This window comes from Lithobates pipiens, unplaced genomic scaffold (genome assembly GCF_037356315.1).
Source record: "Lithobates pipiens isolate NorthernLeopardFrog02 unplaced genomic scaffold, aLitPip1_a1.2 Scaffold_73, whole genome shotgun sequence".
Lineage (NCBI taxonomy): Eukaryota > Metazoa > Chordata > Amphibia > Anura > Ranidae > Lithobates > Lithobates pipiens.
Genome location: NW_027507896.1, coordinates 271,592 through 298,953, shown reverse-complemented (window position 1 = coordinate 298,953; position 27,362 = coordinate 271,592). Strand labels below are relative to the sequence as shown.

The 27,362-nt window shown below is 51.2% G+C and overlaps 1 protein-coding gene and 1 long non-coding RNA gene across 7 annotated transcripts in view; both read left to right on the top strand.

Annotated features, from left to right (window-relative positions):
* The window catches only part of LOC143959397 (G protein pathway suppressor 2-like), a 39,814-nt gene extending 14,008 nt beyond the window's left edge, over positions 1-25,806 (top strand). The window contains exons 5-13 of one of the 2 annotated variants that reach the window (XM_077468033.1): positions 42-77; positions 3,054-3,133; positions 5,445-5,524; positions 5,845-6,013; positions 6,108-6,194; positions 8,086-8,165; positions 12,397-12,489; positions 23,735-23,818; positions 23,911-25,806. In XM_077468033.1, the coding sequence (XP_077324159.1) occupies positions 42-77; positions 3,054-3,133; positions 5,445-5,524; positions 5,845-6,013; positions 6,108-6,194; positions 8,086-8,165; positions 12,397-12,489; positions 23,735-23,818; positions 23,911-23,994 (793 nt within the window). In that variant the 3' untranslated portion in view covers positions 23,995-25,806. The remainder of the gene's footprint in view (positions 1-41; positions 78-3,053; positions 3,134-5,444; positions 5,525-5,844; positions 6,014-6,107; positions 6,195-8,085; positions 8,166-12,396; positions 12,490-23,734; positions 23,819-23,910) is intronic. The other variant, XM_077468034.1, reaches the window with a different exon arrangement.
* Positions 8,194-12,385, top strand: LOC143959398 (uncharacterized). Of its 5 annotated transcripts, none has more exons than XR_013270217.1 (3): positions 8,194-10,210; positions 10,285-10,654; positions 10,803-12,384. It is a non-coding gene; the product is annotated as an uncharacterized LOC143959398 (long non-coding RNA). The 5 variants fall into 5 exon arrangements; XR_013270213.1 differs by having other exon boundaries at positions 8,198-9,174; positions 9,212-10,654; positions 10,803-12,381; XR_013270215.1 differs by having other exon boundaries at positions 8,199-9,285; positions 9,360-10,654; positions 10,803-12,380.
* Positions 25,807-27,362: the final 1,556 nt, after the last annotated feature.

Sequence of the window (27,362 nt, the reverse complement as noted above, 5' to 3'; positions counted from 1 at the left end):
CTAATGAATATTTGAGGTGACCCCTGTTTGTCTTCTTCTAGGGACACTTGCACGCAGTATTTGAAGGACCTTGGCAGGTAAGTTGTTCTATCTACATCTGGGAGAACTAAGCAGAGATCTTCTGTGGGTATCGGCAGCCTCAAATCCTTCTGTCTCTTCATGTCATCATCCCCAGACAGACTCCATGATGGTGAGATCAGGGCTCTGTTGGGGCCAAACCATCACTTCCAGGACTCTTTCTTCTTTCTTCTCACTGAAGATAGTTTTTAATCACAATGGCTGTATGTTTGGGGTGTTTGTCCTGCTGCAGAATAAATTTGGGGCCAATTGCGCACAGTTGTTAGTAGAGTAGTGGATGGAGTCAGAGGACGGTGTCAAAGGACAGGAACAGTTTTCAGGGTCACTTTAGAGCAGAGGACAGTGTGGGTGGGGCAGTGGACGACATGTCGGTGAGGCAGAGGGCGGCCTCGGTGGGGATGTTGTCAGTGGGGCAGAGGGTGGCGGCGGTGGGGTGGGGCGGGGCAAAGAGTAGGGTAGTGGACAGCGTCACTGGGGCAGAGGATGTTGTCAGTATGGCAATAGACGGCGTCATTGGGGCAGAGGGCAGTGTTAGTTGGACAGAGGATGTTGTCAGTAGGGCAGTGGACTTCGTCATTGGGGCAGAGGGTGGTGTCAGTAGAGCAGAAGATAGGTTCGGTACAGCACAGTAGCGCAGTGGATGGTATGTCAGTAGAGCGCAGGACAGTGTCGGTGGACACTGGGCGGAGCGCAGGGCGGTGTCGGTGGACACTGTGGGCGGAGCGCAGGACGGTGTCGGTGGACACTGTGGGCGGAGCGCAGGACGGTGTCGGTGGACACTGTGGGCGGAGCGCAGGACGGTGTCGGTGGACACTGTGGGCGGAGCGCAGGACGGTGTCGGTGGACACTGTGGGCGGAGCGCAGGACGGTGTCGGTGGACACTGTGGGCGGAGCGCAGGACGGTGTCGGTGGACACTGTGGGCGGAGCGCAGGACGGTGTCGGTGGACACTGTGGGCGGAGCGCAGGGCGGTGTCGGTGGACACTGTGGGCGGAGCGCAGGACGGTGTCGGTGGACACTGTGGGCGGAGCGCAGGGCGGTGTCGGTGGACACTGTGGGCGGAGCGCAGGGCGGTGTCGGTGGACACTGTGGGCGGAGCGCAGGGCGGTGTCGGTGGACACTGTGGGCGGAGCGCAGGGCGGTGTCGGTGGACACTGTGGGCGGAGCGCAGGGCGGTGTCGGTGGACACTGTGGGCGGAGCGCAGGGCGGTGTCGGTGGACACTGTGGGCGGAGCGCAGGGCGGTGTCGGTGGACACTGTGGGCGGAGCGCAGGGCGGTGTCGGTGGACACTGTGGGCGGAGCGCAGGACGGTGTCGGTGGACACTGTGGGCGGAGCGCAGGACGGTGTCGGTGGACACTGTGGGCGGAGCGCAGGACGGTGTCGGTGGACACTGTGGGCGGAGCGCAGGACGGTGTCGGTGGACACTGTGGGCGGAGCGCAGGACGGTGTCGGTGGACACTGTGGGCGGAGCGCAGGACGGTGTCGGTGGACACTGTGGGCGGAGCGCAGGACGGTGTCGGTGGACACTGTGGGCGGAGCGCAGGGCGGTGTCGGTGGACACTGTGGGCGGAGCGCAGGGCGGTGTCGGTGGACACTGTGGGCGGAGCGCAGGGCGGTGTCGGTGGACACTGTGGGCGGAGCGCAGGGCGGTGTCGGTGGACACTGTGGGCGGAGCGCAGGGCGGTGTCGGTGGACACTGTGGGCGGAGCGCAGGGCGGTGTCGGTGGACACTGTGGGCGGAGCGCAGGGCGGTGTCGGTGGACACTGTGGGCGGAGCGCAGGGCGGTGTCGGTGGACACTGGGCGGAGCGCAGGGCGGTGTCGGTGGACACTGTGGGCGGAGCGCAGGGCGGTGTCGGTGGACACTGTGGGCGGAGCGCAGGGCGGTGTCGGTGGACACTGTGGGCGGAGCGCAGGGCGGTGTCGGTGGACACTGTGGGCGGAGCGCAGGGCGGTGTCGGTGGACACTGTGGGCGGAGCGCAGGGCGGTGTCGGTGGACACTGTGGGCGGAGCGCAGGGCGGTGTCGGTGGACACTGGGCGGAGCGCAGGGCGGTGTCGGTGGACACTGTGGGCGGAGCGCAGGACGGTGTCGGTGGACACTGTGGGCGGAGCGCAGGACGGTGTCGGTGGACACTGTGGGCGGAGCGCAGGACGGTGTCGGTGGACACTGTGGGCGGAGCGCAGGACGGTGTCGGTGGACACTGTGGGCGGAGCGCAGGGCGGTGTCGGTGGACACTGTGGGCGGAGCGCAGGGCGGTGTCGGTGGACACTGTGGGCGGAGCGCAGGGCGGTGTCGGTGGACACTGTGGGCGGAGCGCAGGGCGGTGTCGGTGGACACTGTGGGCGGAGCGCAGGGCGGTGTCGGTGGACACTGTGGGCGGAGCGCAGGGCGGTGTCGGTGGACACTGTGGGCGGAGCGCAGGGCGGTGTCGGTGGACACTGTGGGCGGAGCGCAGGGCGGTGTCGGTGGACACTGTGGGCGGAGCGCAGGACGGTGTCGGTGGACACTGTGGGCGGAGCGCAGGGCGGTGTCGGTGGACACTGTGGGCGGAGCGCAGGGCGGTGTCGGTGGACACTGGGCGGAGCGCAGGGCGGTGTCGGTGGACACTGTGGGCGGAGCGCAGGGCGGTGTCGGTGGACACTGTGGGCGGAGCGCAGGGCGGTGTCGGTGGACACTGTGGGCGGAGCGCAGGGCGGTGTCGGTGGACACTGTGGGCGGAGCGCAGGGCCTGTCAGTAGAGGACAGTGTTGGTTAAAAGAATTTGATGCTGGCTTCAAGGCAAAGCGGGAAAGTCACCCCAAATATCGATTGGCGTTTTGTAAATTGATAAAGAAAACAAAATATAGATTTGTGAAAGCGTTCTTACTTCCCACCTGCCTAAATCTTTTGCACAGCGCCGTATATTTCGGGGAGAAGGAAGGAGGTTTAGCATTGTGTGTGCTCAGACTCTGTATTGTCTCTTCCTCCCGCAGTGACCTCAGCACTCTGACATCTGCCGCCTACCAGCAGGGCATGGTAATGCACGCCGGGGCTCACCTCCTCAACATGCAGGGTAAGATGTCTCCTGTACAGCCTGTCACATGACACGTGTCCTACATCCCTGGCCTGGGGTCAGACTGCTCTTCCTGATGTCACAGTGTACAAGGAGGTGTTATCTCTGCTACGACATCACACAGGACCAGTCCTAACCCCACACAGGAAGTGACATCACCCAGGACCAGTCCTAACCCCACACAGGAAGTGACATCACCCAGGACCAGTCCTAACCCCACACAGGAAGTGACATCACCCAGGACCAGTCCTAACCCCACACAGGAAGTGACATCACCCAGGACCAGTCCTAACCCCACACAGGAAGTGACATCACCCAGGACCAGTCCTAACCCCACACAGGAAGTGACATCACACAGGACCAGTCCTAACCCCGCACAGGACCAGTCCTAACCCCACACAGGAAGTGACATCACACAGGACCAGTCCTAACCCCACACAGGAAGTGACATCACACAGGACCAGTCCTAGCCCCACACAGGAAGTGACATCACACAGGACCAGTCCTAACCCCACACAGGAAGTGACATCACACAGGACCAGTCCTAACCCCACACAGGAAGTGACATTACCCAGGACCAGTCCTAACCCCGCACAGGGAGTGACATCACCCAGGACCAGTCCTAAACACACGCACAGGAAGTGACATCACCCAGGACCAGTCCTAAACACACGCAGGAAGTGACATTACCCAGGACCAGTCATAACCACACACGCAGGAAGTGACATTACCCAGGACCAGTCCTAACCCCGCACAGGAAGTGACATCACCCAGGACCAGTCCTAACCCCGCACAGGAAGTGACATCACCCAGGACCAGTCCTAACCCCACACAGGAAGTGACATCACACAGGACCAGTCCTAACCCCACACAGGAAGTGACATCACCCAGGACCAGTCCTAACCCCACACAGGAAGTGACATCACACAGGACCAGTCCTAACCCCGCACAGGACCAGTCCTAGCCCCACACAGGAAGTGACATCACACAGGACCAGTCCTAACCCCACACAGGAAGTGACATCACACAGGACCAGTCCTAACCCCACACAGGAAGTGACATTACCCAGGACCAGTCCTAACCCCGCACAGGGAGTGACATCACCCAGGACCAGTCCTAAACACACGCACAGGAAGTGACATCACCCAGGACCAGTCCTAACCACACACACAGGAAGTGACATCACCCAGGACCAGTCCTAAACACACGCAGGAAGTGACATTACCCAGGACCAGTCCTAACCACACACGCAGGAAGTGACATTACCCAGGACCAGTCCTAACCACACACACAGGAAGTGACATCACCCAGGACCAGTCCTAATCACACACACAGGAAGTGACATCACCCAGGACCAGTCCTAATCACACACACAGGAAGTGACATCACCCAGGACCAGTCCTAACCACACACACAGGAAGTGACATCACCCGGGACCAGTCCTAACCACACACAGAGGAAGTGACATCACCCGGGACCAGTCCTAACCACACACAGAGGAAGTGACATCACACAGGACCAGTCCTAACCACACACACAGGAAGTGACATCACCCGGGACCAGTCCTAACCACACACACAGGAAGTGACATCACCCGGGACCAGTCCTAACCACACACACAGGAAGTGACATCACCCGGGACCAGTCCTAACCACACACACAGGAAGTGACATCACCCAGGACCAGTCCTAACCACACACACAGGAAGTGACATCACCCAGGACCAGTCCTAACCACACACACACACAGGAAGTGACATCACCCAGGACCAGTCCTAACCACACACACAGGAAGTGACATCACCCAGGACCAGTCCTAACCACACACACACACAGGAAGTGACATCACCCAGGACCAGTCCTAACCACACACACAGGAAGTGACATCACCCGGGACCAGTCCTAACCACACACACAGGAAGTGACATCACCCGGGACCAGTCCTAACCACACAGAGGAAGTGACATCACCCGGGACCAGTCCTAACCACACACAGAGGAAGTGACATCACCCGGGACCAGTCCTAACCACACACACACAGGAAGTGACATCACCCGGGACCAGTCCTAACCACACACACACAGAAAGTGACATCACCCGGGACCAGTCCTAACCACACACAGAGGAAGTGACATCACACAGGACCAGTCCTAACCACACACACAGGAAGTGACATCACACAGGACCAGTCCTAACCACACACACAGGAAGTGACATCACACGGGACCAGTCTTCCGGTGGAGTAGAGACGTCTTGTAAGGGTGTGTAGACATGAACCTCCTGAATGTCCTCTTCTTCCATCCTTCTTACAGGGAGCCCTGGAGGTCATTCCCGGCACAGCTCTCTTATGGCCGATCGGGCCAAGCAGATGTTTGGTCCTCCCGTTATAACTGTGAGTACCGTTTTCTCTTCCTTCGTTGTTCTAAGACCCCTTTCACACCAAGCCGTTTTTAGTGGCGCTATTTGGCTGCTAGCGGGTTTGTTTTTAACCCCCTGCTAGCGGCTGAAAAGGGGTTAAATCCACCCGCAAAACGCCGGCGGTATCCCATCAATGGGGAGCTGCGGTGAGTTCACCGCTGCAAAGAAGCTGCGGGCAGGACTTTTTGTGACACCCCGCCAGCGCGCCGCTCCAGTGTGAAATGCCCACGGTGTGAAAGGGTCTTCTAGTCCTCTGCCTCGGAATTTCATCTCATTCATTTAACTTCCTCACAGGGCCGTCATTATTCGACACAGCCATCCTTCAGTCCCACTGCGGCAGAACATGGCCAGTACCAGACCAGCCAATCGGGTCACAGCCCCTATACCGTCAGCCAGTCACAGCACAGCTTTGGAGCAGCCCAGGCTGGACCGGTCAGCTATACAGGCAGCCAGCCTATCAGAGGTCAGAATGGCTTTCAGGTCACATGGAAGATTCTGTGAATTGTTTTCTGCTATTCTAATTCCGATATTAATATAATTCTCATTTTCTCTTCTAGGTCCTTCTGCTTTCCCCACCATGCAGTACCTGTCCCACCAGCAGCAAGGATATGCAGTCCATGGTCATTATACTGGAGCTCATGCAGGTTCGACCTTCTCTCACTTTCTATGCACCAAGACCCTCATCCCCTGCCTCAGCCTCATTGCCATTGCCCTGCTAGGGACATAGATAAAACTCTCCTCGCTCCGGCCTTGTCACCTAGAGATGTTGGTAGAACCTTTCCCTCACCAGCCTCATCATGTTTGTCCTGCATGAGATGTAGGTAGAACTACCCTCCCCTATAACCATTGTCCATATAAAGCTAGAACTCCCCCCCCCCCCCCTCTCTCTGATCTTAGTCTGATCCCCTGGACCCCCGTCTACCCTAGACTCTGATCCCCTGGACCCCCGTCTACCCTAGACTCTGATTCCCTGGACCTCCCTGTCTACCCTAGACTCTGATCCCCTGGACCCCCCCCGTCTACCCTAGACTCTGATCCCCTGGACCTCCCCGTCTACCCTAGACTCTGATCCCCTGGACCTCCCCGTCTACCCTAGACTTCGATCGCTTAGACTCTGATCCCTTCGATCTGTTACAGCCCAATCCCTTTAGACTCCAATCCATAGATTCTGTTCCCCTTATATTCCCATCCCTTAGTCTCCAAGCCCTTCCTTTTCTGATCTATTTGTTTCTGATTCCGCCGACTTCAGACCCGTAGTCTCCGATTCCCGCCGGCTTCAGACCCGTAGTCTCCGATTCCCGCCGGCTTCAGACCCGTAGTCTCCGATTCCCGCCGGCTTCAGACCCGTAGTCTCCGATTCCCGCCGGCTTCAGACCCGTAGTCTCCGATTCCCGCCGGCTTCAGACCCGTAGTCTCCGATTCCCGCCGGCTTCAGACCCGTAGTCTCCGATTCCCGCCGGCTTCAGACCCGTAGTCTCCGATTCCCGCCGGCTTCAGACCCGTAGTCTCCGATTCCCGCCGGCTTCAGACCCGTAGTCTCCGATTCCCGCCGGCTTCAGACCCGTAGTCTCCGATTCCCGCCGGCTTCAGACCCGTAGTCTCCGATTCCCGCCGACTTCAGACCCTTAGTCTCCGATTCCCGCCGACTTCAGGCCCTTAGTCTCCGATTCCCGCCGACTTCAGGCCCTTAGCCTCCGATTCCCGCCGACTTCAGGCCCTTAGCCTCCGATTCCCGCCGACTTCAGACCCGTAGTCTCCGATTCCCGCCGACTTCAGACCCGTAGTCTCCGATTCCCGCCGACTTCAGGCCCTTAGCTTCCGATTCCCGCCGACTTCAGACCCGTAGTCTCCGATTCCCGCCGACTTCAGACCCGTAGTCTCTTTGGGCACCTTCTGCTAATGTTGTGTTTGGTGAGCACTGATTCTGAGCATGCCCGTTTGTACTTTCAGCTTTTGTGTGTCGGACTTGTGTACTGACCATACGAAAATCTGACAACACATCGTTGTCCACCGAAAGATTTACTAGCCTGCCAGCCAACATTTGTTGGTGGAAAGTTGGACAACACTTGTCTGAGCGTACTAACTGTAAGATTTTAGGCCAACAGTCTGTCATTCCCTGTCAAAAATCCGATCGTGTGTACGAGGCTTAAGTCTCCAGTTCCTTACACGTCGCTCCATTAGACTCTGATACCCTAGGCTCCCATCCCTGAGACTCCAATATTTCACTCTCCCATTTCTTCGATCTACTAGACTCCAAAATCTTCTACTCTGATCCTTTGACTATGACCTCATCGATCTGTTAAACATCAATCCCTCAGACTCTGATCTGTTAAAGGCCAATCCCCTGGACCCCGTTCACTTAGACTCTGGTCCCCTAGATCTGATCTCCCTGACTCCAGAACACAAGTGATATGGTGTATGGAAGGTTCTGTCCTGTTTAGTATCTCGCCCTGCGCTCTCCAATGTGTGATTTCATTCCTTCTACTGCTGGATACAGAAATCAGGCTGACTGTTCCCCTCTGTGTCCTCCTCCAGGGTTTATCCCTCCCAGCAGCGGCATTCCTCTCCAGAAGCAGCTTGAACACGCCAACCAGCAGTCTGGCTTCACCGATTCTGTGAGTAGCCCATATCTGTCTGTCTCATGACTGAACTGTGGCCCCCCATCGGGTGACCAATGATCAATATGTTCAATATGAATATATAATATATACCCACTATGTGGCCAAGAGTATGGGGTCCCCAAAATCATCATACCCATTATATGGCCCAAAGTATAGGGTCACATGACCATCGCACCCACTATATGGCTAAAAGTATGTGAACCCCCTTCCAGATGATGGCGTTTAGGTGTCTCCAGTGAAGGGTCCTGGTAATACTCCATTAGGTGTCTCCAGTGAGGGGTCCTGGTAATATTCCATCAGGTGTCTCCAGTGAAGGGTCCTGGTAATACTCCATCAGGTGTCTCCAGTGAAGGGTCCTGGTAATACTCCATCAGGTGTCTCCAGTGACGGGTCCTGGTAATACTCCATCAGGTGTCTCCAGTGAAGGGTCCTGGTAATAATCCATCAGGTGTCTCCAGTGAAGGGTCCTGGTAATAATCCATCAGGTGTCTCCAGTGAAGGGTCCTGGTAATAATCCATCAGGTGTCTCCAGTGAAGGGTCCTGGTAATAATCCATCAGGTGTCTCCAGTGAAGGGTCCTGGTAATACTACATCAGGTGTCTCCAGTGAAGGGTCCTGGTAATAGTCCATCAGGTGTCTCCAGTGAAGGGTCCTGGTAATACTACATCAGGTGTCTCCAGTGAAGGGTCCTGGTAATGCTCCATCAGGTGTCTCCAGTGAAGGGTCCTGGTAATACTCCATCAGGTGTCTGTAGTGAAGGGTCCTGGTAATACTCCATCAGGTGTCTGTAGTGAAGGGTCCTGGTAATATTCCATCAGGTGTCTCCAGTGAGGGGTCCTGGTAATAGTCCATCAGGTGTCTCCAGTGAGGGGTCCTGGTAATAGTCCATCAGGTGTCTCCAGTGAGGGGTCCTGGTAATAGTCCATCAGGTGTCTCCAGTGAAGGGTCCTGGTAATATTCCATCAGGTGTCTCCAGTGAAGGGTCCTGGTAATACTCCATCAGGTGTCTGTAGTGAAGGGTCCTGGTAATATTCCATCAGGTGTCTCCAGTGAAGGGTCCTGGTAATACTCCATCAGGTGTCTCCAGTGAAGGGTCCTGGTAATAGTCCATCAGGTGTCTCCAGTGAGGGGTCCTGGTAATAGTCCATCAGGTGTCTCCAGTGAGGGGTCCTGGTAATAGTCCATCAGGTGTCTCCAGTGAAGGGTCCTGGTAATATTCCATCAGGTGTCTCCAGTGAAGGGTCCTGGTAATACTCCATCAGGTGTCTGTAGTGAAGGGTCCTGGTAATATTCCATCAGGTGTCTCCAGTGAAGGGTCCTGGTAATACTCCATCAGGTGTCTCCAGTGAAGGGTCCTGGTAATACTCCATCAGGTGTCTCCAGTGAAGGGTCCTGGTAATACTCCATCAGGTGTCTCCAGTGAAGGGTCCTGGTAATACTCCATCAGGTGTCTCCAGTGAAGGGTCCTGGTAATACTCCATCAGGTGTCTCCAGTGAAGGGTCCTGGTAATACTCCATCAGGTGTCTCCAGTGAGGGGTCCTGGTAATACTCCATCAGGTGTCTCCAGTGAAGGGTCCTGGTAATACTCCATCAGGTGTCTCCAGTGAAGGGTCCTGGTAATACTCCATCAGGTGTCTCCAGTGAAGGGTCCTGGTAATACTCCATCAGGTGTCTCCAGTGAAGGGTCCTGGTAATACTCCATCAGGTGTCTGTAGTGAAGGGTCCTGGTAATACTCCATCAGGTGTCTCCAGTGAAGGGTCCTGGTAATACTCCATCAGGTGTCTGTAGTGAAGGGTCCTGGTAATACTCCATCAGGTGTCTGTAGTGAAGGGTCCTGGTAATAGTCCATCAGGTGTCTCCAGTGAAGGGTCCTGGTAATAGTCCATCAGGTGTCTCCAGTGAAGGGTCCTGGTAATACTCCATCAGGTGTCTCCAGTGAAGGGTCCTGGTAATACTCCATCAGGTGTCTCCAGTGAAGGGTCCTGGTAATACTCCATCAGGTGTCTCCAGTGAAGGGTCCTGGTAATAATCCATCAGGTGTCTGTAGTGAAGGGTCCTGGTAATACTCCATCAGGTGTCTCCAGTGAAGGGTCCTGGTAATACTCCATCAGGTGTCTCCAGTGAGGGGTCCTGGTAATACTCCATCAGGTGTCTCCAGTGAAGGGTCCTGGTAATACTCCATCAGGTGTCTCCAGTGAGGGGTCCTGGTAATAGTCCATCAGGTGTCTCCAGTGAAGGGTCCTGGTAATATTCCATCAGGTGTCTCCAGTGAAGGGTCCTGGTAATACTCCATCAGGTGTCTCCAGTGAAGGGTCCTGGTAATATTCCATCAGGTGTCTCCAGTGAAGGGTCCTGGTAATATTCCATCAGGTGTCTCCAGTGAAGGGTCCTGGTAATACTCCATCAGGTGTCTCCAGTGAAGGGTCCTGGTAATATTCCATCAGGTGTCTCCAGTGAAGGGTCCTGGTAATATTCCATCAGGTGTCTGTAGTGAAGGGTCCTGGTAATACTCCATCAGGTGTCTGTAGTGAAGGGTCCTGGTAATAATCCATCAGGTGTCTCCAGTGAAGGGTCCTGGTAATACTCCATCAGGTGTCTGTAGTGAAGGGTCCTGGTAATAATCCATCAGGTGTCTCCAGTGAAGGGTCCTGGTAATATTCCATCAGGTGTCTCCAGTGAAGGGTCCTGGTAATACTCCATCAGGTGTCTCCAGTGAAGGGTCCTGGTAATACTCCATCAGGTGTCTCCAGTGAGGGGTCCTGGTAATACTCCATCAGGTGTCTCCAGTGAAGGGTCCTGGTAATAGTCCATCAGGTGTCTCCAGTGAAGGGTCCTGGTAATACTCCATCAGGTGTCTCCAGTGAAGGGTCCTGGTAATACTCCATCAGGTGTCTCCAGTGAAGGGTCCTGGTAATACTCCATCAGGTGTCTCCAGTGAAGGGTCCTGGTAATACTCCATCGGGTGTCTCCAGTGAAGGGTCCTGGTAATAATCCATCAGGTGTCTCCAGTGAAGGGTCCTGGTAATAGTCCATCAGGTGTCTCCAGTGAGGGGTCCTGGTAATACTCCATCAGGTGTCTCCAGTGAAGGGTCCTGGTAATACTCCATCAGGTGTCTCCAGTGAAGGGTCCTGGTAATACTCCATCAGGTGTCTCCAGTGAAGGGTCCTGGTAATACTCCATCGGGTGTCTCCAGTGAAGGGTCCTGGTAATAATCCATCAGGTGTCTCCAGTGAAGGGTCCTGGTAATAGTCCATCAGGTGTCTCCAGTGAAGGGTCCTGGTAATACTCCATCAGGTGTCTCCAGTGAAGGGTCCTGGTAATAATCCATCAGGTGTCTGTAGTGAAGGGTCCTGGTAATATTCCATCAGGTGCCTCCAGTGAAGGGTCCTGGTAATACTCCATCAGGTGTCTCCACTGGAGACATTATAGACAATTGTGCTGTTCCAGCTCGGTGGTAACTGTTTGAAGACCCTTTGCTGTTCCACCATGACGGTGCACCCCCCCCCATGTGTACAAAGGCAGCTCCATAAAGACATGGTGTGACCATGACCTACATATTAATGGCCATGTTCTGGAATGGAGGGTCCAGTAAGCTCATATGAGTGAGCTTCCCTTCTCTTGGGTAATACAAGGTAACGGACAACTGTCTGGCATTGGTCAGGTATGAACAGGTTGTTGGCCATCAAGTGTATTGGTGGCATGGTGGGACATACGCTTGGTGGCACACAAGTAGCACTGGGGGGGGGGGGGGGGGTCACATGACCCTTGGCCTTATCCTACTTTCTAGCTCTATTCCTCAGCACATCCATCCTGTGGTGGCATCTCAGGGGGGTTTTCACCAGAACCTTTGTGGTGGAAATGAACAGATAGACTAGGACATCACATTATACTTTCCAACAGAGTTGAGCGCTGTGTATTATCTCCACAAACCCCAATGGAGATGTCTCTTCCCTGCTGGAGCAGGATTGCCCTGGGGTGGTGGTTGCCGTTTGGTCTGAGGTCAGTAATGGGGGTTATTGATGAGATGGGGAGGGCAAGTACAGCTATTTATCTACATTTTGCTGCAGCACCTCTCTGTTTCCCCCAGTGATGAGCACAGCTGTTAGAAAATGGAGAGGGGGAGGGTACATTGTCGTCCTCACAGGGCAGAGTCATATTTATTCATACTTCTGAACGGTGTCTGGATGAGGATGTGCCCTGACCAGCTTCTGTTTTATTGTAGTCTACCCTCCGCCCCATGCACCCCCAGGCTCTGCACCCCACCCAGACTCTCCTCACCGCACCTCAGATAGCTGTGCCCATGCAAACTGCCAAGGTAAGACTCCGCAATAGCCGAGTAACATGCCACCTGCAGGTGTTTTCCCTTTACCCTCCTCCTCCTCCTCCTCCTCCTCCCCCTCCTCTCATATCTCTCCTACCTATCCTCATCTCTCTTCACCTCTCCAACTTTCCTCATCTCTCTCTTCCCCTCACCTCCCTTCTCCATACCTCTTCCATTTATCCCCATCTCTCTACACCTCTCCAACTTTACTCATCTCTCTTCTCCTCACCTCCTTCAATTTATCCTCATCTCTCTTCTCCTCACCTCTCCTGTCTATCCTCATCTCTTTTCCCCTCATCTCTCTTCTCCTCACCTCCTTCCATTTATCCTCATCTCTCTTCTCCTCACCTCTCCTGTCTATCCTCCATCCCTCACCTCTCCTGTCTATCCTCATCTCTCTTCTCCTGTCTACATTCACCTCTCTTCTTCACTTCTCCCGTCTATCCTCCTCTTTCTACTCCTTACCTCTCTATCATCCCCCTCCTCCCCCCTCACCTGTCCTGTGTCCATCTTCCCTAACTCTACACCGCAGGCTATCGGGTGTCTTAGATATTCACGACTACTTGGGTTATGCTGCCACCTTCAGGTGAATGGACACTGACTAAAAAAAAAGGTGGGATTCCCCAGACCCCTCCCACCTCAACTAAACCCCAGATTTTTTGGGTTCCTACGTGATGGATGTGCCTGGGACGTCTCTCTGAAGATCCCTTTGTGTTAGTCCCGTTTTCATGGCCTATTCTGCACACCCTTGCTTGGCAAAGGCTTAATCCTGATCAGTTATCTACAGCCCTGGGGGCCCGGAGGGGGACGGTACCTTGACCCCCGCATGCAAGAACAGGGATGGCCTGTTGCAGTTTGGCATTGAATTCTGCGGACAGCCATCTCTGGGGTCACCAGTATCTGGTGACCTCACTGGCATGGTGCTATAGAAGTCCAGGGCAGAACTGGATTGCAATGCATTGGGTGCTCTTCTTCCCCTCTTGTGGGTTATGTGGTGTCGGAGGATCATCTTCTGGATGAGGAGACAGATGTTGAGGTTTGAGAGTCTTCTTTGGGTGAGTCCTTTCAGGATGAGTCTCCGGGTTCGGGCTGTTTCACATGCAAAGGACAACACCTTACAAACTCATCTTGGTTCTGCTTCCAGAGTCCTCCTCTCCCATAGACACTGGATTTGGGTCCTGGTGGTGGCGGACTACAAATCCTAGATCTTTTCATCTGCATCTTTATTTGGAGGAACTGATGTATGCTCATTGGGCTCACCTGGAGAAGTGTTCCCTCACATCAGTAGTACCCCATGGAAGAGGGATTCCTACTTGCATAAGATCCTGACGGTCCCGGTCTTTAAAGACACCACTGATAAGAGGTGGCATGCCCTCTTTTAAGGGGTCCTTCTTTCCTCTTGTAGGAGTAGCTCTGTAGGTGGAAATTTGTCAATTCCTCAAAGTTTGGGCAAAGCATAGGTTGTGTTCCAGAGAATTGGACCAGGAATTTGGCAATTCCTGGAGGATTTTTTTGAGAGCCTTAAGGTAGTTGGAAGGCTCCATATGGCAGCTCTCCAGGTTGGGCGCTATGTCTGTCCATATGAGTAGGATCCAATGGCTCAAGTGCTGGTTGGTAGAACTTCTTCTCTTCAAGAAGCAACTTGAGAGCCTGCCCTGTTAATGCCTTCATTCAGAAGGTGACTTTGAGGAACTGAATTCCGTTACTCTAGAAGAAGGCAAAATTAACAAATCAGAAAATGGTTCCCCCTTTCTAATCCAAGACCTCCTTTTTGTAAGCAGAAAGCTCTAAGCCGAAGCCTACATTTCAATTCCTTGAGAAGAACTGGAATCCCATGTCCACTGGGTTCAGAGGCACATCCTCTTCATAGTAAAGGGACACCTCCACTTGGGGGGGGGGGATGTCTTTTGCCTTTCTCAGTGATTTGTCTGCCTCTCCTATACTGCTCTGTCTACCATTTGGGGTCTCCCTGTCAGTCGGACAATGCCACGGTGGTAGCATACATGAACCATCAAGAAGTTACACTCCACAAGAAGAAGTGGACCTGTTCTTGCCCCGGGCTTCACGTTCTGGCCCTCTCTGCAGTACATGTACACGTTCCTGGGGGTGGGAAATTACCAGTAGGACTTCCTTAGCCTTCCACAACTGAATCCAGCAGGAGAATAGGCCCTTCACTTGGAGGTGTTTGCAGTGGGGGGATGCTGAAGTGGACATGAGGATCTCTTGGTGTAGATTTTCCACAACAAGCTGGGCAGGGTTGTGTCCTGGACCAGGGATACTCAAGCATTTGGGGTGGATGCCCTGGTGACTCCTTGGCATCAGTTGTCTCTGATCTATGCCTTTCCTCCTCTGCAGCTTTTTCCTCATCTGTTAAAAAGGATTGGGTTGGAGGGCAGTCTGGTCATTCTGATTGCACTAGCTTGGTCAAGAAGAGTGCAGTATCCAGGCATCCTCAATCTCTTGACAAACCAGCCCTGGGCTCCTCCAGATCAGCCATATTTGCTGCCCCATCCTCCATTGCAATCACTTGCTTTGACTTTTGATGGCCAAGTCCTAAGGGTCAAGGGAGTTTGTGATCCTGTGATTCCCACCTTCCTCGGGGGTTGGAAAGTTGACCTTCAGGAAGGTGTGCCATCATACATGGAAGGCCTATTTTGCCTGGTGTGAGACTCGTAAATGTTTATCCCTGACCGTCTGGAGATGAGATGCCTCTGGTCTTAGGTACCATCATGGGGCACATCTCGGGCTTTGGCCATTGTGTTTCAGAGACCCATTATGTGATTCTTTGGTAGAATCCTTTTGTTCCGGGTGTCGCACTGGATTGCTTGGCCTGTGCAGGCCCCTTTGACTCCGTGGGACCTTAAAGGGGTGGTAAACCTTTTGTGTTTTCTCACCTTTTTAATGCATTCTTCCCAAATGGACACCGCAGTAGGAGTGGGAGTGCCCCCATGGAAAGCGCCTCTCTGTGGGGGCACTCGAAGAGGAGGAGCCAGGAGCTCCTTTGGGGGACCCCAGAAAAGAAGGATCGGGGCCGCTCTGTGCAAAATCCTTGCACAGAGCAGGTAAGTATAACATAACATGTTTGTCTTCGGTTTTTTTTTTTTGTTTTTTTTTTATCACTTTAAAGGGTAACTCCACAATTGTTACACAAGTCGTAATGTAATTGAATATTATTAAACCCGACCTTTCCTTTTCACTCTGCAGTTGCTGTAGTTTTCTGTAAAATCCAATATGGGAGCCTAGAGGCTTCTGTACACAAATGGTGTACATAACGCCCCCCCAGAAATTATTATTTCCTGCTTATGTTATTGGCTCACTGCTTTTGGCTCACCGAGTCAGATTTTAGGCATCCCCTGCAATAAAAATGTCATTTTTAATGAAATACTTCCAAAGGGAAATCAGGTCTAAAGGGAGGCAGACCCTGCCACTTTCCTCATTAGAGCCCTGCATGTGCAGTAGCTGACTGATCATTATAAGGTTACTCCAATTTACATTGCACATGGACAAAGACAAACAACTATTTCTTCACAATAACAAAAGGTAGAAATCTGCAAGACCATTTTTTAAATTCCTGAGATGTATATCGATCACTTGGGGCGGATTTGGTCTTGTCTGTTCTACAGACTTTTCCATTGGAGCCTCTGTGAAGGATTTTTTTGGTGCTATTTACTCGTAATGTTTGGTTGCCTTTACAGAGCCGGATGTGCTTTCCTGCAGGGAACCTTTCCTGATTCTTCACAAGTATAAGGTGGTGCCCAGGCCTCGGGCATCTCTTTTCACCATAGGTGGTTTCCTTGTTCCACCTGAATCAGGACATTGTGTTGTCTCCTTTTTTTTTTTTCCTAATTCGTTGTAGAAGGTTCTTCACTCATTGAACGTTGTCCACATTTCTCTGAAGTCAACCGTTTTCTTTCAGTAGTCTGAATCCCTGTCCTACCTTAATGCCCTTGCAAGGGTTAGATTATTTCTAGGTGGATTTTTCAGGCCCTATGGCCTCAAGAGCAAGGTTTCTCCCCTCCTAGTGGAGGAGTGTCTTTGCTTCCTGACCTATAGCATCAAGCTTCTGTTATTCAAGTTTGCCAGGCTGCTACTCGGCCTTCTCTGCACAGGTTTACCAAGTTCCACCAGGTAGATGTTCGTGGCTCTGTGGACGCCAGTTTTGGGTGGAAGGTCTTGCAGATGTCTCTGTAGTGGGGTTCCCTCTTTCTTTCGGGACATCTCAAGTAGTTATGAATATGAAGACACCCCGTTTCCAGTGATGTATGATTAAGAATCTAGGATTTTTGGTTTACCTGTCAAATCCTTTTCTTGCAAGTACATCACAGGACACAGATATCTCTCCACTCTTTTTTGCCAGTGTCTAGTCACCTGAAGGTTGCAACATAACCCAATCAGCCATGACTATGATGTACAGATAAACAAAAATTCTAATTACTGTCTCCTCCTGACCCCTCCTCTCTTCGTCTTCCTCCCCCTCCCCTCTTCGTCTTTCTCCCCCTCCCCTCTTCGTCTTTCTCCCCCTCCCCTCTTCGTCTTTCTCCCCCCTCCCCTCTTCGTCTTTCTCCCCTCTATTCGTCTTTCTCCCCCTCACCTCTCCTGCCTTTCTTCAGCTTTCTTCTCGTTACTTCTCTTGTTTCCCTTTACCTCCTCACCTTTCCCTCTCTTCATCTCTCTCGTCCTTCTCTCTCCTCTCACTCGTCAGCTTTCTCCTCTACTCTTTGTCTGTCTCCTCCTCTCCTCCTATCTCTCTTCATCTTTCTCCTGAACTCTCCCACCTTTCTTCATCTTTCCCCTCATCTCTCCCATCTGTCTTAATCTTTCTCCTCATCTCTCGAGTCTGTCTTCATCTTTCTTCTCATATTTCCCCTCATCTGTCTTCGTCTTTCCCCTCATCTGTCTTCGTCTTTCCCCTCATCTCTTCTCCCATCTGTCTTCGTCTTTCCCCTCATCTCTTCTCCCATCTGTCTTCATCTTTCCCCTCATCTCTCCCATCTGTCTTAATCTTTCTCCTCATCTCTCGAGTCTGTCTTCATCTTTCTTCTCATATTTCCCCTCATCTGTCTTCGTCTTTCCCCTCATCTGTCTTTGTCTTTCCCCCTCATCTGTCTTTGTCTTTCCCCCTCATCTGTCTTTGTCTTTCCCCCTCATCTGTCTTTGTCTTTCCCCCTCATCTGTCTTTGTCTTTCCCCCTCATCTGTCTTCGTCTTTCCCCTCATCTCTTTTCCCATCTGTCTTCGTCTTTCCCCCTCATCTCTCCCATCTGTCTTCGTCTTTCCCCCTCATCTGTCTTCGTCTTTCCCCCTCATCTGTCTTCGTCTTTCCCCCTCATCTGTCTTCGTCTTTCCCCCTCATCTCTTCTCCCATCTGTCTTCGTCTTTCCCCCTCATCTCTTCTCCCATCTGTCTTCGTCTTTCCCCCTCATCTCTTCTCCCATCTGTCTTCGTCTTTCCCCCTCATCTGTCTTCGTCTTTCCCCCTCATCTGTCTTCGTCTTTCCCCCTCATCTCTTCTCCCATCTGTCTTCGTCTTTCCCCTCATCTGTCTTCATCTTTCCCCTCATCTGTCTTCATCTTTCCCCTCATCTCTTCTCCCATCTGTCATCTTTCTCCTCAACTTTTCCAACTGTCTTTGTCTTTCTCCTCAACTTTTCCAACTGTCTTTGTCTTTCTCCTCAACTTTTCCAACTGTCTTTGTCTTTCTCCTCAACTTTTCCAACTGTCTTTGTCTTTCTCCTCAACTTTTCCAACTGTCTTTGTCTTTCTCCTCAACTTTTCCAACTGTCTTCGTTCTTCTCCTCAACTTTTCCAACTGTCTTCGTCTTTCTCCTCAACTTTTCCAACTGTCTTCATCTTTCTTGTGAACTCTCCTGTTGTCTTCATTTTTCTCCTCAGCTCTCCCATCTGCATCTTTTTCCTCAACATTTCCATCTTTTGTCATCCTTCTCTCTAACTCTCCTGTCTGTCTTCATCTTTCTCCTTAACTCTGCCATCTGTCTTCATGGTTCTGAGAGGAGTTTTTCAGCTGTAAAAATGCTCAAATGTCAAAAAACACTGATAAACGCAGAAAAACGTTTAACATTTTTGGTCCATTGGAAAAAAAAAAATATATATATATATATAATTTTTTTTTTTTTTTTTTAAATGCTAACGTGGAAAAACGCTAAAAAACGCTATTGCATAAAATGTTGAAAAGCTCACTGCAAAGCTACTGCTGTTTTTATAACATCCATTGTGCATGAGGCCTCAGGTCTGTTTTCGTTTTCCCCAACTCTCACGTATGTCTTCCTCTTTCTCATCTCTCTAGTCTGTCTTCATTTTTCTTCTCAACTCTCCCGTCTGTCTTCATCTTTCTCCTCATCTCTCTCGTCTGTCTTCATCTTTCTCCTCATCTCTCTCGTCTGTCTTCATCTTTCTCCTCATCTCTCCCGTCTGTCTTCATCTTTCTCCTCATCTCTCCCATCTGTCTTCATTTTTCTTCTCAACTCTCCCGTCTGTCTTCATCTTTCTCCTCATCTCTCTAGTCTGTCTTCATCTTTCTCAACTCTGAGGCCTTATGCACGCTGGACGTTTTTACAGCAGCTGTTTTTGGCTTCAGATGTTTTTTTTTTTTTTTTTCTACAGTCAATAAACTCCCCATCATGTTATCCTATATGTTCATGCTTACATAAGCAGTTATCCGTTTTTGGCTGGGGTGCTTCTTGGCTTTAAAAAAAAAAAAATAAATAAAATTAGTGGGTTCCGAGAGGAGTTTTTCAGCTGTAAAAACACTTGAACATCAAAAAAACGCTGATAAATGCAGAAAAACGCAGTTCGCCAGCGATTAACGTTTTTGGTCTATTGGGAAATAAAAAAAAATATTTTTAAAAAAAAAAAAGCTATTGCAAAAACATTTAAAAACAAAACAGTGAAAAGCTCACTGCAAAACTACTGGTGTTTTTTATAACTTTTTTTTTAAAGTCCAGTGTGCATGAAGCCTCAGGTCTGTCTTCATCGTTCTCGACTCTCCCATCTGTCTTCATCTTTCTCCTCAACGCTCCCGTCTGTCTTCATCTTTCTCTTCGACTCTCCCGTCTGTCTTCATCTTTCTCTTCGACTCTCCCGTCTGTCTTCATCTTTCTCTTCCACTCTCCCGTCTGTCTTCATCTTTCTCTTCCACTCTCCCGTCTGTCTTCATCTTTCTCCTCAACGCTCCCGTCTGTCTTCATCTTTCTCCTCAACGCTCCCGTCTGTCTTCCATCTTTCTCTTCGACTCTCCCATCTGTCTTCATCTTTCTCTTCGACTCTCCCGTCTGTCTTCATCTTTCTCTTCCACTCTCCCGTCTGTCTTCATCTTTCTCTTCCACTCTCCCGTCTGTCTTCATCTTTCTCTTCCACTCTCCCGTCTGTCTTCATCTTTCTCTTCCACTCTCCCGTCTGTCTTCATCTTTCTCTTCCACTCTCCCGTCTGTCTTCATCTTTCTCTTCCACTCTCCCGTCTGTCTTCATCTTTCTCTTCCACTCTCCCGTCTGTCTTCATCTTTCTCTTCCACTCTCCCGTCTGTCTTCATCTTTCTCTTCCACTCTCCCGTCTGTCTTCATCTTTCTCTTCCACTCTCCCGTCTGTCTTCATCTTTCTCTTCGACTCTCCCGTCTGTCTTCATCTTTCTCTTCGACTCTCCCGTCTGTCTTCATCTTTCTCTTCGACTCTCCCGTCTGTCTTCATCTTTCTCTTCGACTCTCCCGTCTGTCTTCATCTTTCTCTTCGACTCTCCCGTCTGTCTTCATCTTTCTCTTCGACTCTCCCGTCTGTCTTCATCTTTCTCCTCGACTCTCCCGTCTGTCTTCATCTTTCTCCTCAACTCTCCAATCTGCATCTTTTTCCTCAACATTTCTATCTTTCTTCCCAACCCTCCCATGTGTCTTCATCTTTCTCCTCAACCCTCCCGTCTGTCTTCATCTTTCTCTTCGACTCTCCCGTCTGTCTTCATCTTTCTCTTCGACTCTCCCGTCTGTCTTCATCTTTCTCCTCGACTCTCCCGTCTGTCTTCATCTTTCTCCTCAACCCTCCCGTCTGTCTTCATCTTTTTCTTCAACTCTCCCATCTGTCTTCATCTTTCTCTTCGACTCTCCCATCTGTCTTCATCTTTCTCCTCGACTCTCCCGTCTGTATTCATCTTTCTCCTCAACTCTCCCGTCTGTCTTCATTTTTCTCCTTAACTCTCCAATCTGCATCTTTTTCCTCAACATTTCTATCTTTCTTCCCAACCCTCCCATGTGTCTTCATCTTTCTTCCCAACCCTCCCGTCTGTCTTCCATCTTTCTCTTCGACTCTCCCGTCTGTCTTCATCTTTCTCTTCCACTCTCCCGTCTGTCTTCATCTTTCTCTTCCACTCTCCCGTCTGTCTTCATCTTTCTCTTCGACTCTCCCGTCTGTCTTCATCTTTCTCTTCCACTCTCCCGTCTGTCTTCATCTTTCTCTTCCACTCTCCCGTCTGTCTTCATCTTTCTCTTCGACTCTCCCGTCTGTCTTCATCTTTCTCTTCCACTCTCCCGTCTGTCTTCATCTTTCTCTTCCACTCTCCCGTCTGTCTTCATCTTTCTCTTCCACTCTCCCGTCTGTCTTCATCTTTCTCTTCCACTCTCCCGTCTGTCTTCATCTTTCTCTTCCACTCTCCCGTCTGTCTTCATCTTTCTCTTCCACTCTCCCGTCTGTCTTCATCTTTCTCTTCCACTCTCCCGTCTGTCTTCATCTTTCTCTTCGACTCTCCCGTCTGTCTTCATCTTTCTCTTCGACTCTCCCGTCTGTCTTCATCTTTCTCTTCGACTCTCCCGTCTGTCTTCATCTTTCTCTTCGACTCTCCCGTCTGTCTTCATCTTTCTCTTCGACTCTCCCGTCTGTCTTCATCTTTCTCTTCGACTCTCCCGTCTGTCTTCATCTTTCTCTTCGACTCTCCCGTCTGTCTTCATCTTTCTCTTCGACTCTCCCGTCTGTCTTCATCTTTCTCTTCCACTCTCCCGTCTGTCTTCATCTTTCTCTTCCACTCTCCCGTCTGTCTTCATCTTTCTCTTCGACTCTCCCGTCTGTCTTCATCTTTCTCTTCGACTCTCCCGTCTGTCTTCATCTTTCTCTTCCACTCTCCCGTCTGTATTCATCTTTCTCCTCAACTCTCCCGTCTGTCTTCATTTTTCTCCTTAACTCTCCAATCTGCATCTTTTTCCTCAACATTTCTATCTTTCTTCCCAACCCTCCCATGTGTCTTCATCTTTCTCCTCAACCCTCCCGTCTGTCTTCATCTTTCTCTTCGACTCTCCCGTCTGTCTTCATCTTTCTCTTCGACTCTCCCGTCTGTCTTCATCTTTCTCCTCAACCCTCCCGTCTGTCTTCATCTTTCTCTTCGACTCTCCCGTCTGTCTTCATCTTTCTCTTCGACTCTCCCGTCTGTCTTCATCTTTCTCCTCGACTCTCCCGTCTGTCTTCATCTTTCTCCTCAACCCTCCCGTCTGTCTTCATCTTTCTCTTCGACTCTCCCGTCTGTCTTCATCTTTTTCTTCAACTCTCCCATCTGTCTTCATCTTTCTCTTCGACTCTCCCGTCTGTCTTCATCTTTCTCCTCGACTCTCCCGTCTGTATTCATCTTTCTCCTCAACTCTCCCGTCTGTCTTCATTTTTCTCCTTAACTCTCCAATCTGCATCTTTTTCCTCAACATTTCTATCTTTCTTCCCAACCCTCCCGTCTGTCTTCATCTTTTTCTTCAACTCTCCCATCTGTCTTCATCTTTCTCTTCGACTCTCCCGTCTGTCTTCATCTTTCTCCTCGACTCTCCCGTCTGTATTCATCTTTCTCCTCAACCCTCCCGTCTGTCTTCATCTTTCTCTTCGACTCTCCCGTCTGTCTTCATCTTTCTCCTCGACTCTCCCGTCTGTCTTCATCTTTCTCTTCAACCCTCCCGTCTGTCTTCATCTTTCTCCTCAACCCTCCCGTCTGTCTTCATCTTTCTCTTCGACTCTCCCGTCTGTCTTCATCTTTCTCTTCGACTCTCCCGTCTGTCTTCATCTTTCTCTTCGACTCTCCCGTCTGTCTTCATCTTTCTCCTCGACTCTCCCGTCTGTCTTCATCTTTCTCCTCGACTCTCCCGTCTGTATTCATCTTTCTCCTCAACTCTCCCGTCTGTCTTCATTTTTCTCCTTAACTCTCCAATCTGCATCTTTTTCCTCAACATTTCTATCTTTCTTCCCAACCCTCCCATGTGTCTTCATCTTTCTCCTCAACCCTCCCGTCTGTCTTCATCTTTCTCTTCGACTCTCCCGTCTGTCTTCATCTTTCTCTTCAACCCTCCCGTCTGTCTTCATCTTTCTCCTCAACCCTCCCGTCTGTCTTCATCTTTCTCTTCGACTCTCCCGTCTGTCTTCATCTTTCTCTTCGACTCTCCCGTCTGTCTTCATCTTTCTCTTCGACTCTCCCGTCTGTCTTCATCTTTCTCCTCGACTCTCCCGTCTGTCTTCATCTTTCTCCTCAACCCTCCCGTCTGTCTTCATCTTTCTCTTCGACTCTCCCGTCTGTCTTCATCTTTCTCCTCGACTCTCCCGTCTGTCTTCATCTTTCTCTTCGACTCTCCCGTCTGTCTTCATCTTTCTCTTCGACTCTCCCGTCTGTCTTCATCTTTCTCTTCGACTCTCCCGTCTGTCTTCATCTTTCTCCTCGACTCTCCCGTCTGTCTTCATCTTTCTCCTCAACCCTCCCGTCTGTCTTCATCTTTCTCTTCGACTCTCCCGTCTGTCTTCATCTTTCTCTTCGACTCTCCCGTCTGTCTTCATCTTTCTCCTCGACTCTCCCGTCTGTCTTCATCTTTCTCTTCAACTCTCCCGTCTGTCTTCATCTTTCTCCTCAACCCTCCCGTCTGTCTTCATCTTTCTCTTCGACTCTCCCGTCTGTCTTCATCTTTCTCCTCGACTCTCCCGTCTGTCTTCATCTTTCTCTTCAACTCTCCCGTCTATCTTCATTTTTCTCCTCAACTCTCCAATTTGTCTGCATCTTTTTCCTCAACATTTCTATCTTTCTTCCCAACCCTCCCGTGTGTCTTCATCTTTCTCCTCAACCCTCACACTCTTTCTCCTCATCCCTCTCTTTCTCCTCCTCATCCCTCTCTTTCTCCTCCTAGCCCCTCTCCGTCCGTCTCTCTCTCTCTCTCCCTCGCCCCTCTCCGCTCAACTATCCCATCCCTTCTCTTTCTCCTTCTCACCATCTCTCCATTTGTTTGCAGTCTGCCTTGTCTTACACCCACACTTCAAGGTCTGCTTCTCCTGGAGGGTACAGCCACGGGACTCCACCTCAGCAGCCCCACACAGTAAGGGACCTCTGCAGGCTAAACTTTAGTGTTTCGTTTTTATTTTTTTTCAAGATTTCTTGATCTGTGTTTTCTCTGCTTTATTTCCTCAGTCTGGATTTCAGGCCTCTCCTCAGCAAACACCCCGTCTTCCATTCATGCAGCATGGACAGAATCAGCGCTTCTACCACAAATAAACATCGGGGACCTCTTATTATTGACAAGAATGGTTTTCTAATAAGATTAAAGCCGGATTGTAAATATTCTTCCTCCTCTCACTATTTACAAATTCTTCGAAAAATGTCTCACCTAAAGCTCCGCACTGCTTCTTCTCAGATGACAACCGCTGTATGCCCTGCCCATACGGCAGTCAGATTGAGGCCGGCACTGGAAAACGTGTTGGAATGTAATATTCTTAATCAAATTGGTTGGTGTGGGGCGGTACATATAGTTCATGTTTTACTCTTTACTCAATGAGGCTTCTTATACTTTGTCTACGTTCCAGACTGAAATGACTTTTTTCTAATTTTTAATTTCTCTATCTAACCCGACACCTCTGTCCTCCCTTCCTAGATCTCCATCTAACCCGACACCTCTGTCCCTCCTACCCCAGATCTCCATCTAAGCCGACACCTCTGTCCTCCCTTCCTAGATCTCCATCTAAGCCGACACCTCTGTCCCTCCTACCCCAGATCTCCATCTAACCCGACACCTCTGTCCCTCCTACCCCAGATCTCCATCTAACCCGATCCCTCTGTCCCTCCTTCCCCAGATCTCCATCTAACCCAAACCCTCTGTCCCTACGACCCAAAATCTCCATCTAACCCGACACCTCTGTCCCTCCTTCCCAAGATCTCCATCTAACCCGAACCCTCTGTCCCTACGACCCAAAATCTCCATCTAACCCGAACCCTCTGTCCCTACGACCCAAAATCTCCATCTAACCCGAACCCTCTGTCCCTCCTTCCCAAGATCTCCATCTAACCCGACACCTCTGTCCCTCCTTCCCAAGATCTCCATCTAACCCGACACCTCTGTCCCTCCTACCCCAGATCTCCATCTAACCCGATCCCTCTGTCCCTCCTTCCCAAGATCTCCATCTAACCCGAACCCTCTGTCCCTACGACCCAAGATCTCCATCTAACCCGAACCCTCTGTCCCTCCTTCCCAAGATCTCCATCTAACCCGACACCTCTGTCCCTCCTAACCCGACACCTCTGTCCCTCCTACCCCAGATCTCCATCTAACCCGAACCCTCTGTCCCTCCTTCCCAAGATCTCAATCTAACCCGACACCTCTGTCCCTCCTTCCCAAGATCTCAATCTAACCCGACACCTCTGTCCCTCCTTCCGGAGATCTCCATCTAACCGGACACCTCTGTCCCTCCTTCCGGAGATCTCCATCTAACCGGACACCTCTGTCCCTCCTACCCCAGATCTCCATCTAACCCGACACCTCTGTCCCTCCTTCCCAAGATCTCCATCTAACCCGACACCTCTGTCCCTCCTACCCCAGATCTCCATCTAACCCGACACCTCTGTCCCTCCTACCCCAGATCTCCATCTAACCCGACACCTCTGTCCCTCCTACCCCAGATCTCCATCTAACCCGACACCTCTGTCCCTCCTTCCCAAGATCTCCATCTAACCCGAACCCTCTTTCCTCCCTTCCTCAGATTTCCATCTAACCCAACACCTCTGTCCTCCCTTGCTCATGTGTTAAACATCTCTGTCTAACATGTTCCCTCTGTCCCTCCTCCTTCCCTCGTGTTTTTTGTCCTTGTCCCAGTATCGTCACCCCATGTTTTCTTGCTTTCCATACTTTTGCGTTTCATTGCCAGCTTTCCTGTGTAAATAGTTGTATGGAATAATTTGCGTGTGATGGAAAGAATATATGTTTTATATAAAATAAGAAGTTTATGACCTCCTACTAACCGAGTGTAATTGATGCGGCATCACGGAACCCGCCTGTGGCATCTTGCTGTAATAAAATAAAAGCCGTTTATCATTTTTGTTGTCAGACTGATTTTTAGAATCTTCTTAGAGCAGGGGATCCTCAAACTACGGCCCTCCAGCTGTTGAGAAACTACACATCCCATGAGGCATTGTAAAACTCTGACATTCACAGACATGACTAGGCATGATGGGAATTGTAGTTCCTGAACAACTGGAGGGCCGTAGTTTGAAGACCCCTGTCTTAGAGTATCGTGGTGATTATCCATCTTGTAACCCCATCTGATTCCACTGCCTGAGAGCTCTACCCCGTTACTGTGCCCTACCAGAGCGTCTCACTTTGTGTCCTGGTCAGGGTGGAGGAGCCATAGAAGAACGAGTGGTGGCACCTCTACTCCTCTGACCAGTCTTCATCATTCTCTGTGCTCAAATCTGTACCAACAAAGCAGGCTACAAATCGCTTCAGCCAAGCCTGCCTTATTCTACAGAGAGTTACAGGTCAGAAATACAAGCCTTGACCCTGTGCTGGGCTGCCTGCATCCTACCAACCAACTACGTCATTGGTTGCTAGGGAGCATGCTGGTTTCCCCTCAGGGCGGTCCGGGTCAGTGGAGTGATTTGCCTGTGGTTCTCTCCTCCATCTGGAATTCATATTGGATTTCTCCTCCCCCATATCAATTATCCCGGAAACGAGGGGGTGCTCAGCAACTTCTCCCTGGGCAGCCTGAGGTGGATGGTATGTGGGGTACTGGTCACTGACTGTACACACCGCTCGCTGACTGCCACCCGACACTGCACACCGCTCGCTGACCACCGCCCCCCAACACTACACACCGCTCGCTGACCGCCCCCCCCCCCCGACACTACACACCGCTCGCTGACCGCCCCCCCCCCCAGGACTCCCCAGCTAGGTATAACCCCTCCCAACTCAGCTCTTGGGTGATGGATGGACCTATCTTTGTCTCTCTGAAGACTGACTTCATGGGCTTTATTAAGGGGTGTTATGGTGACAATTCCTGGCCTGTTCCTCACCCCCCTTCCGGGGTGGGCTTTATCGATCCGGATCAGTCGGTAGAACCAGTAGGCCCCACCTGCAAGAGCCAGTACGGCCTGTAATGCTGCTGGATCCTTGGAACATTGATGTCTGGGGTATTGTATACCCAGTGAACTCACTGGCAGGGGGCGCCACAAGTCCAGGGCAGTGATCCCCAGGAGGGCAAGTGATATTCGTGAAGGCCCTGCGGGGGGGGGGGGGGGGCACACATCATAAAGGGGTGAAAATTGGGTCTACTGACCCTGCTACAGGGACAGGTGAGTGCCTTCTGGTCCAGGTGCCAGTCTTTACCTTTTGGTGTGGGGCTGTTTTCTCAGGTGGAGCATCACACCACAGCAGTGGTCTTGGCGTGAATCTGCACATATGTGGCCACCAGGGTTGTCAACCTACCGAAGTGAAATTTACTAACACCGTCAACTTCTTTTTTTATCAAGAAGTTACAAAATTAGTTTTCAGTGCAAATCTCAGTATTTAAGTTATACAATTAGAACTGAAGGCAAAAAAACAATGTATTTCACATTTTGTATAAAGGAAGGGGGGGGGGGATTATAAACTTTGT